The 13,874-nt window shown below is 44.1% G+C and overlaps 1 protein-coding gene and 1 long non-coding RNA gene across 2 annotated transcripts in view; both read right to left on the bottom strand.

The window, feature by feature from the left end:
* The window catches only part of LOC144806222 (uncharacterized), an 80,653-nt gene extending 69,045 nt beyond the window's left edge, over positions 1 to 11,608 (bottom strand). The window contains 3 exon segments of the mRNA XM_078672626.1: positions 2,004 to 2,815; positions 10,124 to 10,512; positions 11,359 to 11,608. Coding sequence (XP_078528752.1) covers positions 2,004 to 2,815; positions 10,124 to 10,512; positions 11,359 to 11,608 — 1,451 coding nt within the window.
* Positions 11,609 to 12,382: 774 nt separating this feature from the next.
* Positions 12,383 to 13,050, bottom strand: LOC144806229 (uncharacterized). Its single transcript, XR_013605732.1, has 2 exons — positions 12,884 to 13,050; positions 12,383 to 12,649 (listed from the first exon to the last, which is right to left on the bottom strand). It is a non-coding gene; the product is annotated as an uncharacterized LOC144806229 (long non-coding RNA).
* Positions 13,051 to 13,874: the final 824 nt, after the last annotated feature.

A 13,874-nucleotide genomic window follows, 5' to 3' on the forward strand; every position in this document is an offset into this window, starting at 1 on the left:
GTGATGGCCACTCGTCTCCTCGCTAGGACTAATAAAAGCTTTTTTTTCCTGGGCTTGGGTATCAGCGCCAGGAGACAATGGAGTGGATCTAAAAAGAGGTTGATATGCGTGGCCTGGGCAATGTGGGGCACCACTTTCCTCCAAAAGTCCTGAACAGGGGGGCAGACCCATGCTAAATGCAGAAAGCCCGCACTCTGCGCTCCACACCTTGGGCAAGCGTGAGGTCTATCCGCCGAGATACGATGCAAGGAGACAGGGGTCATATAGGTTCGGTGGAGAAAGTTAAAGTGTATGAGTTTAAAACGCGCATTACAGGAGACCTTGTGAGTTAAGAGCCCTATGCGCTTCCGCTGGTCCAGTTCCAGCGACACCCCTAGGTCCATCTCCCAAGCCGGCCAAGCCGGCGCCGTCGGGGGGGTTGAGTCATGGCGCATGGCCGAGTAGAGAAGGGAGATCAAACGTTTGCCTCGCCCACAGGACAAGATGATGTCAAGAGTATGCGTAACTGGAGGGGCCTCCGGGAACTGGGGCCATGTAATCTTGGCCACATCTTGGAGGCTCTGATAATGGAGGTATTGCCCCCTCCCCAGCTCAAAGGTCTCCCTGGCTCGTTCAAGGGATAGGAAAGAGTCGCCTGGGTAGAGATCCGCCAATGTCTCACATCCTCCAGAGCGCCACTCCCGGTAGGACATAGTCTCTTCCAACCGGAGTACCGGGCCAAATTCCAGATCGGAAGTTCTCTCTGAAACGGCGCTCGCCTCAACACCCTTTCAACAAACCGCTGCCAGATTTCGGCTGTGTGGCGCACCACATACGGTAAAGTGCCCTCCGCGCCGCGGCCCTTCATCAGGGCTTCTCTCAGAACCCTTTCATTAGCCGTACCGGCCAGCAGTGCTAGTTCCCAGTTCTGTTCCTCTGCAAACCACCTCGCCGCCGGGAGGAGTTGCGCCGCAAAATAATATAGGTCGAATCTCGGGGCCTCAAGGCCTCCTTCCTCCCAGGAGCGCACTACCGTGCGTAAAGCTACCCTGCTGCGCCCACCCGCCCAGAGTAGGGAGGTGAGGAGCGAGTCCAAAGTGCGAAACACTCGGGGAGGCAGTGGACATAAGGTGTTTTGCAAGACATATAGGATTCTAGGGAGCATCACCATTTTGGCAACTGCCAACCGTCCCATGAGAGAGAAGGGAAGCATGTTCCAAAAGGTGACAGACTTGCGGAGGGCTATAAGCACCCTGTCAACATTGTGAGTCAGCAGGGCTACATCGGACGCGGCCACCTGGATGCCAAGATAGCGGAACGCCTCCCGTTCACAACGGAGGCCCTGGTAAGGTCTATCCACGCTTGGGTCCGGGACGCAGCCCGTCAGCGGGAAAACTAGGGATTTGTTAAGATTAATACGCAACCCAGAGGCCGCACCAAAGCGGTCCAGGACCCGCATCAAGGCGGGAAGGGCCTCAGAGGGGGAGGTAAGATAAAAGAGTGCATCATCCGCGTATAGGGATATCACATTAGTAGTGTCACCCACGGCTATCCCCCAGCTCTGCAGTGCATCACGGGCGGAGACGGCAAGGGGCTCAATCGCAAGCGCCAAGAGGAGGGGGGATAGAGGACAGCCCTGTCGGGTACCCCTCCCCAACAACCACTCCTCCGAACGGGCCGATCCCAGCCGCACCCTGGCCCGGGGCGCTCCGTAGAGCACCCGGACCCAGGCGCGAAATTCAGGTCCGAATCCCGTATTCTGGAGCACCTGCATCAGGTATCCCCAGTGCACCATGTCAAAGGCTTTAGCTAGGTCGATCGATACTAATACATGAGGGCCCTCCCGACCCCTTACTTCATGTAGTATATGGTTCAGACGGCGCAAGTTCATCGTTGTGTTACGACCCGGGATAAATCCGCACTGGTCGGGATGTATCAGCCGAGTCATAAGTGGGGCGAGGCGAGTGGCCAACAACTTGGTAAGGATTTTTGCGTCCGTATTAATCAAGGAGTTAGGGCGGTACGCCGCAGGGTCAGCACTGTCTCCGCCCGGCTTTAAAATCATGCACACTTCTGCCTGATTCATAGTGGGCCGAAGGGCGCCCTTTCGCAAAGCCTCATTATAGATTTGCAACAGGAGGGGGGCTAGGACGTGGCCGAAGGAGTGATAAAACTCCGCTGGATAACCGTCCCCACCAGGGGCCTTGGCAAGAGGGAGGGCGACCATTGCCGCAGTTATCTCACTCAGTGTCAATTTCGCGTCTAGTTCTTTGGCCGTCTCCTCCGGCAAGGCTTGGAGGTCCAGTTCCTCAAGATGCGACTGATAGGTATCTTCCGTAACCGACGGGTCCGCCTCATATACCGACTGCAGGTGAGTTCGGAGGACCTCGAGGATATTGGATTCAGAGTGGACCATAACACCAGACGTGTCGCGCAAGGCAACTATCCTTTCAGGTGCAAACTCACGGCGAAGTATCCAGGCCAGCAGGCGGCCAGATTTATCGCCCTCACGGTGGAGACGTTGCCGGTACTGGCCTAAAGTAAATTTGTCAAGCCGGGAGAGGATGTCGTGGATCGAGACTAAAGCGTTCTCTTCAGCCTGTAGATCCAGGCCGTCCGGGTCGTGGCTGGACTGGGTGCGCCGAAGCGCCGCTTCCGCATCTTGCAACTCAGATAGCAGTTGTTTCCTGACCCCATAGGTGAGGCCCATACACGCTCCACGCACCACAGCTTTCAATGCGTCCCACTTGGCAGAATAGGGTAGCTCATCACCTCCCCAATTGAGGGCCACATAGTCCAACAATGAGGTCTCTACATGATCCTTACCGACTGGATCCTGAAGGAGGTCAGCGGGCATTCTCCATATGCGGGGCGTGTAACCCGATCAGGCCACTGCGCCACACATGTCACAGGAGCATGGTCCGACAAATACCCAGCCTGATGGGTAACCGTCAAGGTAAGACATAAGCTGATTATTAAAGCAAAACAAAACATCAGTTGCCATACACATAAGAGACACAAGTTGTACATAAAAATCAACATACTGTAACACAGCAAAGTTATGTAGAGAACAATTCTTAATTTCGGGCAATCTTTAAAGTTCAACAATAGAAACGTTCATAAAGAACAGAAAAGGAAAAAAGAAGGTGAGATACAGTGATTTCATTAATGTAATACTTCCTACATATAGAAAAACAAATACTAATTATTTTCCTTAAGCAATAAAGTCCTTACATTAAAAAACGAAGAGAAATATATTGAACAATGAACATTTCATGTGCAATTTGAATTCAATTTGAATATATTATCCTCCTCAGCATTATTTGACTCATGATTACAACCTGAATGCTTTCTGGAAAGGAACCGCCACATGGGGTTCAAAATCACATCTTTTCCAACAACATGATTAAAATGATAAACTTGAATTTCAATTCAATTTATTGATTCAAGCCTTTTTGAAGAGCAACAATTTTAAATATATACAAACTCCATACACATTTTTAAATTGTCACCTAAACTTGAATTCAATCCACCTTTTGATTAAACACTTCCCATTCCAGCAAGCTTGTACAGTGGTTTTTGTCATCTGCTCACCTACATTATGCTTAATATAAATAGTGCACAATTTAGGCGTTTGTGTCTGCCTACAATGTGGACCTGATACAAATAGCAGTACCTACAAGGTGGATGTTACAATTCAACAAGAGTCTAAAATAGTCTAGCGCAACTGACTTTGCATCAACATTACGGGGCATCAGCCTTGATGTCAAGCCAACTTAAAACGTATCCGTATTGTTTACATTATTATCAGAGACCATACTTGTCTCTTGGATACAACTTTACAACAGACTTTTTTAAATTTTCATTCAGTTGTGTGTATATAATAAAACAACCTACCTACCATAATTGATCTATCTATTCATTTTTTTGGGTTCTGGAGTAGCATGCTACTTGCCGAAAAGCGCTTCAACACTTCATCAGGGGTAGCAAGCACTATATAAATGCAAAACCTTCCCTCTTCTATCCCTCCACTATCTTTTTCAACCGAACTAACAGACCAACATGTCAGCTCTCAAATTAAGTTTATATTTCCCTATACTAATTCATCACTAACCATTTTTGGGTCCTGGAGTAGCATGCTACTCGCCGGAAAAGCGCTTCAATGTTCGTCAGGGGTAGTAAGCATTATATAAATGCAAATACATTACAATTACTGTTTACATCGGGCTGCACTGACACGAGGATAGAAGTAGAGTGGAGCTTAGAGTTGATCTGCCCAGAACGAAGCATACTACAGAAAGTGTGTGAATAGTCTATATGTTATGGGCCTGGCAGAGAAAAACACAACAAACAATATCTATCGAAGAGTCTATTGGCTCAGTCAAGGCTTGTATTTTTAATACAGTTCATGTTCGCAAGCACAAGGATAGGAAAAAAGCTTTCTAAATATACAAAATAAAATTGGATGATTTAGAAAAACGTTCCGGCCCACACCCATCTCCCATGTGGCAGGAAGGATATACTGTGAATGCGATATCCTCTGTGGAAATGCGTGCCTCTACAGGAGTTACATTTGAATTATCAAAAACATACCTCCTCCCAAAAAGAAAATGTTACTGGGCAAACTGGAAAGTAAATGTAAAGGAATAAATAGGCACTATATCAATACTGAAGGCATTTTGGACAAACCGGGGTTAAATGTTTCAGAAGGCAACAATTCGATGAACCAGGCTACCAAAGCACAGGAATGCAGCAGGAGCCTCCAGCTCTGGGTCGGATTTCTGGAATGATGCACGTGCCGCAGGGAACAGATGCAATGGGGAACGCAGCGTTCTCGTTAACTACCTTGACATATATGGCGCAAAGATCTAGGCGCTATCATTATTTTGTATTAAAAAGCATCAATATAGAAGACAGACGCCACGCCCCAGACCTCAAAAGAATGGATTCTTAGGAATTCTGAATTTTTGTGTGCAAGGGGGGATTTAAAATTAACTATGTCGCCTGCAAAAGGTCAGAGGGCATGGCATGCATGATTTGGTTCCCATAACTCCTTGCAAGAAGGAGCTCGTGAATTTGAGTCTCCACAGAGCTGCCATGGGATCTCTGACTGGTCAGTTCATCTCTCCAAGCTATCATGCAATACATTTCTCCTTGGTTAATGCTTAGAAACCGGCAGACAAGGTCCATTTTTCAGGGGTTTGTCATCTTCCAATCTGCCACAGTTTCCAGGCAAAGGGTGATAAAAAAAACGCTTTATTAAAAGAACAAATATCGGTCAGCAGGTTTTACAGCTTTTTGTTAAACATTGAAAAGGTCCCAAAGCAAGAGAGGGAAAGGCAGAAAAGGGGAAGGTGATAAACAGAGACAGCAAGGATAAATAAGCACACCCGCAAGAGTGTGTTCAGAGTTTAAAGCCCTTACTAAAAGCCCCGCAGAACAACCCATGCAGCCTGGCTCAGGCGAGACCTAAAAATGGTGTACGAACCAATGTAAGTATAAAGAAGGGTTTTGATATACAAAACCATCCAGGGATCATATTAATCTACATAGAGTGGTGAATTCACTGGTGGTGCCTAAAAGAATACATACATAGGAAATATAAGAATGGTTTGAAAAAATCTAGGTCAGACATTTGAACAACTGTGCTAGCGTTACATTTCAAAGCTTTTCAGTCCAGGACATACAAACCCGTCCAAACGGGACACAACCATATACTGTATAGTCAATGTCTGTTATTCTTAGTATAGGTGGGAAATAAATTAATTTATAGACAACAAGATTCACTACAATAATAATATACTGTAGAATGGTTAATCTGCTGATGTCGGGAAATGTGCCTCCACTCACCGTGGCATGCGGCTCAGGGTGACTCTCCGCCTAATAAAGAATTATAGGAAGGTGAGCATGGTAAGAAAATAAGTCTTCTGGAAGGCTGTAACAGTTCTAGGCATTTCAGAACAAGTGTAAAGAAAAAGTGTGCCCATGTAGGTTAAAAACTGTTCATATACTCATAGGCGGTGTCTGCAATAGTGACTGAGGTATTTTCATATGGCTGTGAAGTCCCTAATACGTTCTCCGAGCATGTATTCAGATGTCACTAAGGTTTATCGAGACAAGCGGCAGCGTAATGGTGTTTAACACTAGGGGGGAGACACGCCAAGACCGTGGAGGTAGTCGTGTGTCTGCCTTGAAGTTTGTGCATCAATGTTTTTGATGGCTCGTGCCTCATAACAGGCTTGTGTTGCGGCAGCACAGGGTGAACAAAGGCAGAACCTAGTGCAGTAACTTCCAAAGGAAACGTGGTGTTATGGGAAAAAAAAGACTCTTAGAGCTAGTTGGCCTAACACACAAGTACAGCGTGCTTAGATTTCAGAAGCAACTGCCCCATCAAAATATGCAGCGGTAAGGCACATGATAACACTGCCTAGTTTAAACTTAGATGCAGCATTCTTCAAGTTGAAAACTGCGGACGTGTTTGATGTGCACTGCAATAACAAAGCTGCAATGCAGTGGAGGAAATGGACTTAAAATAGTTGACCTCTGCATGGGGGCAGCGTGCTTTGTTTTCAAGACAACACCTGCCACATGTGCACTGAGAGCTTTCCTACGACATGAGATAGTGCGCTTTGACACTTCCATATCTTAAACATGAATGCAGCATGCTTTACGTTTTCAGAACAAGAAAAAAATGACAATACGCACTCAAAGCACAAAAGATTCAAGTTAAACAAAAAGGTAGGTTCAGGGACCCATTTCTGTATACAGGAAACACGCTGCCTCGGTGCAGACAAAATTACAGATATAACAAACATGGGGTCAGAGACCCATAACAGTATACGGGGAGCCAGCAATCTGTTATACCACAGCAGATGGAGGATGGTGTCCAGAGTACTCGCTGTTGCTCGAATAGAGGATCCGGAGCTAGCTAAAGCCGAATTTGGTGTGTGGCGACTGACTCAGGTCGTATAATCGCATTACTCTGATGCAGTCACGTGACCACGAGTACTTGGGAAACGTAGTCGCATGCCGGCAGCATGAATGTGAATAAACGCGCACTAAATGCTGAAGGCTTTTTTGCCTCTGTCACACACAGCCACTTTTTCACGTGGAATAGAATCACTAAAGACAGGCCTCCATCGAAGTTAAATGCAAATACCACGATGTACTGGCATGTGTTTTTAAAGGGTCAGCGCTGTATACCCAAGGGGGAAAGACCCATTAGGAAAATCAGCACACCCGAAAACCAGATTGCCCATAGTAGAAATGAATGATGGGTGTGTAAACCATGTCCCTTGTACTACGCATGTATCCTGTTGCAAGCGGTCAGTCCCGTATGTCTAAGGGTATAGAGAGGTCAGTGCACCTGAATCAGAGTGCTCAATCTTGTATGGATAAGTGTAGGATGTTTGGACCATGTCCAACGGACAGTCTGTTACAGGAATCTGGTGGAGGTAATTTTCTGACCTTATGAGAGTACAATAAAAAAAGCATTTATATGAAAATATAGAAAAGAACAGGCAGTGTCCCGCGCACATATTCTAAGGCACCTGGTTATCAGGAGCCATAGTTCTATATGGTTAGCCATACGTATTCTCTTGTATGTTAGGTGACCTGTGGCACTTCACCACACACCCTGAAATATCGCTCACGTGGAAAAGTTCAAGTTTAATGGGGCCCCCTCCGTCAGAGAAGGGACAACTGCCTTGTTCCTTTTGCAATCAATGGAGATTTGGGACTATCTTACATGGACAAGGGAAAATACTGTTTAGGCCCTGTCCTATCCCAATCACTGCTTTTGTTCCCATGGTTTGTCTGTGCCAATTGGGATTTCAGTTATATGTGTGTATCAACAATATTTTGGTCATCTGGCGAGGTGAAGATCAATCTATCACTACCTTCGGGAAATCGATTTGCAAGAACTAAGGGCTATATGTAAGTAAATAGGTGTTACCGATTCTAAAATACCGAATTTTACAGATTCGGTATTTTAGAAATCGGTAAATCATATGTAGGTAAATATTCGGTAAAAATTACCGAATGTAAATGCATTGCATAGGAATGAATGTCAATTACAGAATCGGTAATTATCGATACGGTAAAATTGGAAAAAAGTCAAGGGTGGCAGGGTGTCACTTTGACATCCTGCTGCACCCCTGATTAGTGCTTGTGTGCACATGTGGCACACATACATGCCCTAAAAGCATGTATGTCTGTCACACGGCACAGGTGTAAATGCACATATTTGCATTTACAGAGGAATTCGTTATTTACCACCAACTAATAGTTGGTGGTAAATAACGAATCCTTAAAGCCCAGAAGCACTGTTTGCAGTGCTTCCTACATCTCATTTACCGATTCGGTAAATACCGAATCGGTAAATACAGATTAGTTATTTACCGAATTGGTAAAAAAGCCTCCCACATAGGAAAAGTCTATTACCGGTCGGTAATAACCTGCCTACATCTGGCCCCTAAGAGTGTGGCATGCCAATGACTGCTTCTACAACAACTTCAAGAAAATATTGTACTACCTTAAAGTCCCTATTAAAGTCCACAAACAGAATTTTCATAAAGTAAACAATAGGTTTAATAAGGAATTCAGACGTTCATGTAGATATCCGTCACAAAGGACATCTCAGAAATCAGTCTGGGTGGAGAGAGGTACAAAAGGGCCCAGGCTCGGGCTAAGAAAGAATGGGAGGAAGAAAGACGGCAGGAACTCAAATTGGCTTGGTCTCTTAAGAACTCCACCAGGTTTTGGGCACTTGTAAAGTGGAGGGGAGAGAGGTATCTGCTTCACCTCTGCAAAATAACATTTCTCTCCAGACCTGGGTTGATCATTTCTCCAATCTTTATTCAGTCACTCCTTTTAATGAGCCAGACACTGTGTTGGGGACTGTGTAAACAGACAACTCTATAGCTTTACCAGGCCCTTTCCTTGACCTGGCTAACATCCTCAGCTCTGGATGCAATAACCAGAGGTAGAGTTTCAGGATTAGACAGCTTTCAAGCTTATATCAGTGCTCCAGGCAGTGTCTGTTTCTTTTCAACCCTCCCTGTCCTAATACACAAACTCCTGTCTGGGGCGGTGCTTGCACCTCTCCAGGCAGGAAACCTATTGTCCAGGCCTCCCTAGCTGGAAGGACTCCCAGCAGCAGGAGGTCAGACTTGTGTCTGGGGCAGCAGCGTCCATTTTGTAACGCTGGGGCTCTGGTTAACTTTAACCGTGATCGTCAGAACTAACATGTCTTCTCCGTCTAGAAGGGTGGAATGCTACCCCCGTCGCCAGAATTGGCGAGGGGGTAGTCTTCCAAAGTGTATGACACCTTACACAACATGTTTCGATAAAGCCAAACCAAATTTAGCATTAACCGCGAGGATTATAATGCACTTAAGAGTATATGGTATGGCAATATCATAGAACAGCTATAAGGAAGTAGTTCCGAACGCTGCAGAGGGGCTCAGCTCATGCTAGAGCACCATCTCACATATAACCAAGCACTCTGCCTTCAGGATTGTTAAGGCCTGCCATAGGAGTGACTTATAGGTTACTATGTATCTATATGTATGTAGGTATAGGAATACTACACCTAAGCAAGGGGTAATTACACGACCTTGCCCCAGCTGAGGGATCAGCCAGTTGTGTCTATTTGGGTGGCCAGCTAGGGGTGGCATAATACATGCTGCAGCCCCTGGTAGGCCTTGGTTGCACCTATGCCCTGAGTACCTAGGGTACACTATACAGGGACTCATAAGGTGAACCAATATCCAATTGTGTATGTACCTAAGTTACATGGAGTCCATTTTAAGGACAGAGCCGATAGTCTGGGGCCCTGAATAGCAGGATGCCAGGCCAACTAAGTTGAAAACCAGCTAAACACTAGGCAAAAAGTTGGGGGTAACCATAGTCAGATATCCACCTTCCTACAGTGTGTTTTCTTATGGCGCTTGTAACCATCTCTACCTCTGAATATTTTCTGACATTTAGAGGACTGATAATTTTATTCACCAGTGTGGATTCTCACATGTTCAGTGAGATGAGATTTTTGGCTGAAACATTTTTGGCATTCGGAGCACTGATAAGGTTTTTCCCCAGTGTGGATTCTTATATGCTGAGTGAGACTTCTTTTTATACTGAAACATTTCTGGCATTCAGAGCACTGATAAGGTTTTTCCCCAGTGTGGGTTCTTATGTGCCGTGTGAGACTACTTTTTATACTGAAACATTTCTGGCATTCAGAGCACTGATAATGCTTTTCCCCAGTGTGGGTTCTTATGTGCCGAGTGAGACTGCTTTTTTCACTGAAACATTTGTCGCATTCAGTGCACCGATAACGTTTTACCCATGTGTGGGTCCTTGTATGTTTAGTGAGTCTCATTTTGTCACTGAAACATATCTGGCATTCAGAGCACTGATAAGGTTTTTCTCCAGTGTGGATTCTTATATGCTGAATGAGACTGCTTTTTACACTGAAACATTTGTGGCATTCAGAGCACTGATAAGGTTTTTCCCCAGTGTGGATTCTTGTATGTTGAGTGAGTCTTATTTTGTCACTGAAACATATCTGGCATTCAGAGCACTGATAAGGTTTTTCCCCAGTGTGGAATCTCACATGTGCAGTTAGAAGTGATTTACGGTTGAAATGTTTTGGGCATTCAGAGCACTGATAAGGTTTTTCCCCAGTGTGGGTGCTTATGTGCTTTGTGAGATTGCTTTTTACACTGAAACATTTCTGGCATTCAGAGCACTGATAAGGTTTTTCCCCAGTGTGGGTTCTTATATGCCGAGTGAGACAGCCTTTTTGACTGAAACATTTGTGGCATTCAATGCACTGATAAGGTTGCTCCACAGAATGGGTCATTGCATGATGAGAAAGACTTTGTTTGTTACAAAACCTTTTCTGGCAATCAGAGCACTGATAAGGTTTTTCCCCAGTGTGAGATCTTATATGCACTGTGAGATAGCGTTTTTCATTGAAACATTTCTGGCATTCCGTGCACTGATATGGTTTCTCTCCAGTGTGGGTTATTGTATGCCGAGTGAGACTGTTTTTGTCAATGAAACATTTCTGGCATTCTGTGCACTGATGAGGTTTTTCCCCAGTGTGGGTTCTTGTATGCTGAGTCAGAGTGCTTTGATTACCGAAACATTTCTGGCATTCAGAGCACTGATAAAGTTTTTCCTTAGTCTTAGAGTGGTAGCTTGTATGCTGAGTAAGACTGCTTTTGTCTTTGAAACATTTCTGACAATCCGGGCACTGATAAGGTTTGTCCACAGAGTGGGTTATTGCATGTCGAGATAGACCACGTTTGTTACAAAAACTTTCCTGGCATTCAGAGCACTGATAAGGGTTTTCCCCAGAGTGGATTTTCATATGTTCAGTGAGATGAGATTTTTGGCTGAAACATTTTTGGCATTCGGAGCACTGATAAGGTTTTTCCCCAGTGTGGATTCTTATATGCTCAGTGAGATTGCATTTTTGGCTGAAACATTTCTGGCATTCAGAGCACTGATAAGGTTTTTCCCCAGTGTGGGTTTTCATATGCTGTGTGAGATATCTTTTTTCATGGAAACATTTCTGGCATCCAGAGCACTGATAAGGTTTTTCCCCAGTGTGGATTATCATATGCTCAGTGAGACGAGATTCACGGCTGAAACTTTTTAGGCATTCAGAGCACTGAGAGAGGTTTTTCCCAGTGTGCATTCTCTCAAATTCAGTGAGATGAGATTGATGGCTGAATCTTTTTTGGCACGGGTAACTTTTTTCTGCAATTTGGGTTATTTTGCTTTGATTGGGGCGGGTTTGAACACTGAATTTGTTCTCACAGACCGTCTTTTTATAAAGTGTATTCCTAGAGTTAATATCTCTACGTTTAGTTTTTTCTTGCTTATATGCCACAGTAAGAGTGAACCCGATTTTAGAGTCGGGCTTGTTTAGATAATGTTCAGCACTTATCTCTAAAAGAAATTGTGTGTAATCTTCTTAACACTTGAATTGAGCAAAATATGTCTGGATGCAGCCCTGTAACACCTGTCGAAATGTTTGTAGCAGATAATAGTCTTTTGGTTATAGCATCTCCGGCAGCAACTTATTTTGTGACTGAAGTTTTTCTCAAATCTATTAGTATAGGTTCTTAGCAATGCAGTGATAAGGTGTTAGTCTGATATTTAATGATTAAACTGAGAAGTCCCTTTTGCACGTAATGGCAGTAACTGAGGACATTAAAACATGCACAGCACTATTATGGATCATTAGTCGCAGAACATCAGCTCCTTTTACCCTTTCTTTGTTTGGTGTAAGGTTACGGTTTGTAGTTCTGAAGACGAGAATTTATTTACATTAGCTATGGCGCAACAGTGCTAATTTAATCAGTTTTACATATCACTCCTGCACAACAGATAAGGTTGAGGCGATTTACATAGAATTACAGAACAGTACACAACAAAAGGGAACAATCTGACATGGTCATGAACACAATAAAGTGGTGAATTTTTAAGGTTTTCGCCAGAGTGAGCAGAGTAGGTCGAGGTGTTCTATCCCGAGGCAGACAGTCTCAAACTTGTGTAACTGGTTAAAAACGGTTGTTGAACAAAGGTGATTTTCCAATCTTCTGGTTGTTAATGTGTCAGCTTCGGAGTCTTCTTTCAGCGTCTTTTCTTTGATGGTCTGCAGAAGAAACCTTTTGTTATAACTTTCTTTTATGCAGTGTGTGCTTCCTCTCTGCAATTACATGATGCTTTAGATGAACGTTATTCAGTCATGCTGAGGCAATTTGTCTTTCTGATCATATTTCAGATGAGGATGCTGTGATTGGTCTTTCTGGCATTATTTCCGAAGCTGTGTGCACAGATATGACTTTGCTCTGGGTTAACGAAATGCAAAATTAGAGACTTCACTTACAGGTATAGTACTTTCCTCAGCTCCCACTTCCTCGACACACCTAGATTTTGGAAATTGTTTAAACTTAGAATGCTGGATGTCCTTCGGTTTTTCAAAATAATCCTTCTTATGGCACTAACATTCAGTTGGCTGGTGCTAAATCTTGCTTTCTTCGTCCGTAATTTCAATCACCTATAGTATTAAAATTAAATAGTTAATACATTTAAATATACCCCAACATTTTTTACAAGCCATATCAATGCAGAATTGAAGAATTTTGAAAGTGTTGAGCTGTTCTTCAGACAGAGCAGAGTGTAGAATGGTAGCCTGAGAGTACTTGGATCTAGGAGTGAGGATTTGTAGAATTTCCAACATTTTATTAAGCTCAGAAAGGATACATGCACCCTATGGACTTATAACATAGAATCCCAGAAGCAGAAATTAAAGTCATATGGACTGGCACCAAAAAGATATTTAAAATAGAATACTATTAATTAATTTTAATGTATATTTCTAGGATGGGAAGGACTCCTCCACGGACAACAGGCGTTTTCCTCTGCCCTGAGTTACCACCTACTTGTATCTGGTATCCTGACTTTGAGTTTGGCCTCTGCTGCACGCAAATCTATTGTGTGTTGCGAGGACTATGCCTAGACCTATCCCTCAACTATGGTCCAGAGTATGAATCAAGGGCAATGAAATTAAGGAGTACTTTCATGTGTTCATTTTATTCCACCTGATTATCAGTCTGTTATATTCCTTGCATTTCTCTTTTAAGATGCTCTATTGTATTTCCCTTTTAATATATGCCCTTTAGTTCTGTGCACATGCACCTTCTGTAAATTCCATTTAGAATTGTTATTATGTGAAAGCTGATACTGGCAGATGCCTGCTGGGAACAGAAGAAATGAGTACTGTGCTGTCTTTAATAACCCAGTACCAACTATAACCTGGATTTATTGGATTATTTATTACAAAATTGGCGACGAGGGTGTCCAGTACCTTACTACTC

This window comes from Lissotriton helveticus (genome assembly GCF_964261635.1).
Source record: "Lissotriton helveticus chromosome 1_1 unlocalized genomic scaffold, aLisHel1.1 SUPER_1_unloc_54, whole genome shotgun sequence".
In the NCBI taxonomy this organism is placed as follows: Eukaryota; Metazoa; Chordata; class Amphibia; order Caudata; family Salamandridae; genus Lissotriton; species Lissotriton helveticus.